A 4,723-nucleotide genomic window follows, 5' to 3' on the forward strand; every position below is an offset into this window, starting at 1 on the left:
GACATCGCAACTTTACTCGCGCACTTCGCTTTGTTTAACGTTTGGTCGATGCAAGTCTGTTCGGGCGGCGTTTCCCTTGAGCATCTTGCTTGCCCATCGTCCGATGCGACGGCGGCGCTGCATCATCATGTCAACCCATCGACACTTTCTACAACGACCAGACGCCTACCTGAATGTACACGGTGCAGTGGCCCCATCCCATTTGCAATGTGAGCGTGCGCAGCACTTCAAATAGCGGTGACGCCAAGATGTGCGACACCGAGATGAAGTACGAGCCTTGCTTGAGCTGCTCCGCGTCCTTTGAGATGCGCTCCCACATGCTACGTCCACAAGCCGTGAGGTTTTCGTCAACTGTTGATCTTGCCTTGGTGAAAAGCATGTGCTGTGGCAAAACACAACATCGCCATCACTCCAATTGTGATCGAAGAAGCTTCCGCAAATGTACGAGATCGTTTGGCCCGCCATGTCGTTGAATTCCATGAGTTTGTCGACTCGGGCGTGGGAAAAGTCGACCAGCGGCTGGATTGCACAGCAGAGCATGACCACTGAGTTGGTTCCTAGTCGGAGAGTACCTTAAGTTGTTCAATACCGATCGCTTTGTGAAACTTGTGCACGAGCGCCGCTGCCACAACGGCCTTGCCGATCCCCGATCCCTGCGCCACCGAACATGTCACGACGCATTGGAGACACGCAATGTACCAAGTCGTAGAAGATGCCATTGCCGTGTGGAATGTCGTCTGAGATGGAGAGCAAAATGTCCGCAAACGGAAAAAACAAGACTTCGCCGTACACCTACACACGTTCGATGATGCCGTTGGTGAGAAGATGGCGGGCAGGAAGCCACAGAAAACGTACAAAACTCGTCGTGTCGAACTCGCTGTAGTCTTTCCTTGCTTGCATGGACAGCTCCTTGGCGTACTACATCCACCGATCTGTGAATCCATTCAGACGAATGCCGCGGATCAACCACCTCGTGGGAGAAATGACGATAGACGCGGTCGAATTCTTGGAAAGGTCGATAAAAGATGAGACCAAGTGCGAATTGTGCAACGGGAAGTGCCTCGAGCTCTTCGCGAAGATCGTTTGGCACGAGAGAACGGACTTCGTCCACAGCACGAGTGTCGTTCGGGCGTTGCTTCAGACCGTCGACAAAGTCGGTGGCGTACTGTCGCATCCGCAGTGCTGCTTCCTTCCAAACGTCCGATGTCGGGTCGTACTCCATCAGCTGGCTTTTCCACGTCAGCACCGCGTCGGTCATTCTTCGTCGTGCCGCAGTTTGATGGAATTCGACACGTAAAGTACGGATGATCCTCCGGATAAAAATGATCTTGATTAATGTATGTACGTGCTTGCGATTGAAGTTGCTCAGTCAAGTTCCATTGCGCTTTTTTGCCTGGGACAACGATGCAACTGCTCGTCGCTCTCGCCTGCTTGACGCCCCGCGTTGCGAGCCAAGACATGACGACCGAGGCATGCTCCCGAGCGTGCACTCGTGAGATGAACCCTGTATGTGGGTCTGACGGCACCACCTATGCCAATCCTTGCACTTTCCGCATTGCCCAATGCAGCAAGCACCTGCTAACTTTGCATGCCTTTGGGCCGTGTGACGCCCCAACTTGGATTTGCCCATCAGCATGCGGCTATTCTTACGCCCGAGTGTGTGGCTCGGACGGAGTCACGTATGCAAACGTCTGCGAATTCAAAAACGCCAAGTGTCGTATCCCCTCATTGACACTCCACAACGCAAACGGAGGTTGCGACGGTGCAACTCCGACCAAAGACAACCTTGACGGTAAATGTGCTGCTGCGTGCATTGCGTTATGGGACCCCGTTTGCGGCAGCGATGGGAATACGTACAGCAACTCCTGCGAGTTGAAAGTTGCCAAGTGCAAGCAAGGGCTATCGTCGACGCTCGAAGTTCGTCACCGTGGCGAATGCACCGACTCGAAAGTACACAAGCGCAGCAATGTCAACGTCACGCTTCAGACAACCTAACGTCTTGCTACACTGGTGGTCATTTCAGTTCGTGACGGGAATCTATGGCCTACTACAAACGACGGAACCCTCCGCTGGCATCCCACGTAATTGGCACGTATCCTGATGCGAGACATCAGCGCTGCCTTCGCCTGTATCAACGCAAGCACATGCCGATGTACCGCAAGTCGAGATGTAGCACGCTCGGATGTCCGCACCACGCGGCGAAGCATGTCGTGGATGACTCGGCGATAGGTTGACACCCTTCCCGCTACTTGTAAACGCATGCAGGGTTCCGCCGTATTGCTCCCGTGCATGCAGGTGGAGCATCAGCATCCACCAGACGGTCTCTCTGTATACTGTAACTCTAGCCACGGTGGCCACGGTGGGGCTGGCGGCATCGAGGGAGATGCTGCACGAACACAGCGGACTGGTCGACTGCCAACACAGCGAATTCTATTCTCCTTGGAGAAATCACCTTGCATCGAGTGCGTTTCGTATCGTTTCATGCAGGGTTGGAGCGAGTTGGGGTTGTAGACCTAACTGATGAACGATTTTTCTTTATAAAAATTCAATTCGCCCCATACAAAGGTCTTAATCAGGTCTAAATATATTCAATAATTCGACATCCTGTTATAACAATTCAATAATTCGACACTCTGTATGAACAATAATAACAAAATCGCTGTGAAACTGGTGGCGTTCTCGAGGACTTCCTGTTCAAGTTCATTGACAACAAGCCCCGCAAGTCGCGGGATGAAAGCCGAGCGGAAACCATTGACATGCAGTGGACCGAGTTCGCGAATACAGCGGAACACGAGAAGGACGCAGCAGCCCGTTGCCCTTCAGGATGCTGACCAATGACACCAAGTCCATTTTGCCGTACTACTGGATGATCGATGGCAAGTACTGCGGGAGACCGCCATCAAGCTTTCAGGCGACGTCGACTGCCGCCTCACAGCGGAACTTCTCCAGCTCAACTTCCGTTATTCAAAGCTTCGGAACCGCCTGATATCCCAATGATCGTCGACAAGCGGACATTCATCAAGAGCAACTTGTCTGCGTTTTGCGATGACGTCCTGCACGACGAGGCCGATGATGTAGAGGAGCGAGGTGGAATAGCATGCAGAATACAACCAATAATTGCATTGTCTCGAATTGTGGATTATTACCCCTTTAACCTATAACCTTAACGTATCCTCAAACAGGAAATATTGTTTTTTCCATTCGTGGCTGTATGCTAATTTCTAATTCCAAGGTGGAGTATGTGTTTTTTATATAACTTACTATGATATTACCGACATTCGTAGGTAATTTTACTAAATCGTGCGTTTGTCGTATTTCTGTGTCGCAGGAGTCGGAAGTTTCATATATTAATCAAGCTTTAAAGTAGAATCCACCACACCTCGCCGTATACTTTTCGGCGTCCCTCCTTTCGACATTTTGGGCCTGCCGCTACTGTACCGATCCTATGCCATTTCCCAAAACACGAAGAAGATGAAGGGACCCACCGTCGTCGCATGCATCGCAGCCCTCGCCACTGCTACATCCGCGGACAACCAAACGGAAGACTTCTGCGCCAATGTCCGTGGATGTACGCGTATCTACATGCCAGTTTGCGGCAGCGACGGTCAAACGTACGGCAACGAATGCTTGCTCAAGTGGGCCAAGTGCAACAATCCGACGCTGGAACTTGTGTCAAAAGGTCGATGCAGCACTACGCGGAAGCTGTCCGAAGCATGCCCGGATGCGTGCATCGAAATCTACCAACCCGTGTGCGGCACGGATGGCAAGACGTACGACAACGAATGCGTGCTTCGCAGACAGGCGTGCCACGATAACACCAAAGTGAGCGTGGATTTCACAGGCGCGTGCGACGTGCATGCCGGTGTCCACGTGCGCCAGGCGGACCCTGATTGCCCTCAAGCGTGCGTCGAAGTTTTCCATCCTGTATGTGGCTCGGACGGACACACTTACGAAAACGAGTGCTCGATGAAGCGTGACGCATGTGCAAAGCACGTCAAGATCACAGTCGTCCGAGAAGGCGACTGCGAAGGCAAATGGCCAATGGATCAGTAAATGCATTGCACCAAGAGGCGCAACCGTCGCCAAGCGCTATTATAATTGATTCTGATGTGTTCAAGTCGACGAAAGTGTTCTCCCGGCTGCCAATTCTTGAACACTAGGTGTCCACATAGGCGCTTCCTTCAAATTCCAAGCACCTGATGAGCCCATGCCATGGTGCTCTTCTAGTTTCCATCGATTGAATGTTCTCACCGCAGGTTCCATGGAAACAATCGTCCGTGCTGCCTCGTTCCAGCTTTGCCGGCGATAAGACTGTTATGATGGACTGACTTGTCGCCTCAAACGGTCAGTAGTACAGAAGAGGTCCAGACAACACCAACATCATTGACTTCTCCACGTTTATGGCCGACTTCCTTTAGAACTCAGGGACGCTACGGCGGCAGCATCGTCACGAGCAGCCCACCAAAACTCGTACAGGTCAAAGAAAGGGTCGATTTGGGCGGGGTCAGACGGGTCGACGTTCCACGGCTTGGTCAAAATGAAGTGCAAGTTCTTCACTTCCTACAACAAACCTATCTGCGACTTGTTCGAAGGCATTGCGGGCAAACCTGGATATCCCATGTCTTGGGATGGGCCGTCCGCAGCGTCTTGACCGCATTGTACTTGTAGCTCACCACTTGAAAGTCAGGAAACATTTCGTTGAGAAAACATTGGTCGGGAAAGA

The 4,723-nt window shown here is 52.0% G+C and overlaps 3 protein-coding genes across 5 annotated transcripts; 1 reads left to right on the top strand and 2 right to left on the bottom strand.

The window, feature by feature from the left end:
• H310_07152 (hypothetical protein) lies at positions 1–1,282 on the bottom strand. Of its 3 annotated transcripts, XM_008872482.1 has the most exons (7): positions 971–1,282; positions 856–918; positions 700–792; positions 573–653; positions 365–519; positions 170–320; positions 1–117 (listed from the first exon to the last, which is right to left on the bottom strand). In XM_008872482.1, exons 1-7 carry the CDS (start codon positions 1,256–1,258, stop codon positions 13–15), a joined length of 936 nt encoding a protein of 311 aa, XP_008870704.1. In that variant the 5' UTR covers positions 1,259–1,282; the 3' UTR covers positions 1–12. The 3 variants fall into 3 exon arrangements, with proteins under 3 accessions (XP_008870704.1, XP_008870706.1, XP_008870705.1); XM_008872484.1 differs by lacking the exon at positions 1–117 and having other exon boundaries at positions 121–320; XM_008872483.1 differs by lacking the exon at positions 1–117 and having other exon boundaries at positions 121–519.
• A 2,086-nt stretch (positions 1,283–3,368) lies between these two features.
• On the top strand, positions 3,369–4,126 carry H310_07153 (hypothetical protein). The gene has a single exon (XM_008872485.1). It carries the CDS (start codon positions 3,472–3,474, stop codon positions 4,051–4,053), a length of 582 nt encoding a protein of 193 aa, XP_008870707.1. The 5' UTR covers positions 3,369–3,471; the 3' UTR covers positions 4,054–4,126.
• Positions 4,127–4,366: 240 nt separating this feature from the next.
• On the bottom strand, positions 4,367–4,694 carry H310_07154 (hypothetical protein; the record flags this gene model as incomplete). Its single annotated transcript, XM_008872486.1, has 2 exons — positions 4,367–4,560; positions 4,608–4,694. The coding sequence occupies 2 exons, from the start codon at positions 4,692–4,694 to the stop codon at positions 4,399–4,401; spliced, it is 249 nt and encodes an 82-aa protein (XP_008870708.1). The 3' UTR covers positions 4,367–4,398.
• Between the last annotated feature and the right edge of the window lie 29 nt (positions 4,695–4,723).

This window comes from Aphanomyces invadans, assembly GCF_000520115.1.
Source record: "Aphanomyces invadans strain NJM9701 unplaced genomic scaffold supercont1.13, whole genome shotgun sequence".
In the NCBI taxonomy this organism is placed as follows: Eukaryota; Oomycota; class Saprolegniomycetes; order Saprolegniales; family Verrucalvaceae; genus Aphanomyces; species Aphanomyces invadans.

Bases quoted from the DNA above. Each gene is read 5' to 3' on its own strand.
- H310_07152 (XM_008872482.1), bottom strand. From the start codon at position 1,258: ATGACCGACGCGGTGCTGACGTGGAAAAGCCAGCTGATGGAGTACGAC. The intron at 654-699 runs GTACATTGCGTG...TCGGTGGCGCAG, and splicing joins ATGGCATCTTCTACGACTTG to GGATCGGGGATCGGCAAGGC. The intron at 118-169 runs GTAGGCGTCTGG...ATGATGATGCAG, and splicing joins ACTGCACCGTGTACATTCAG to CGCCGCCGTCGCATCGGACG.
- H310_07153 (XM_008872485.1), top strand. From the start codon at position 3,472: ATGAAGGGACCCACCGTCGTCGCATGCATCGCAGCCCTCGCCACTGCT.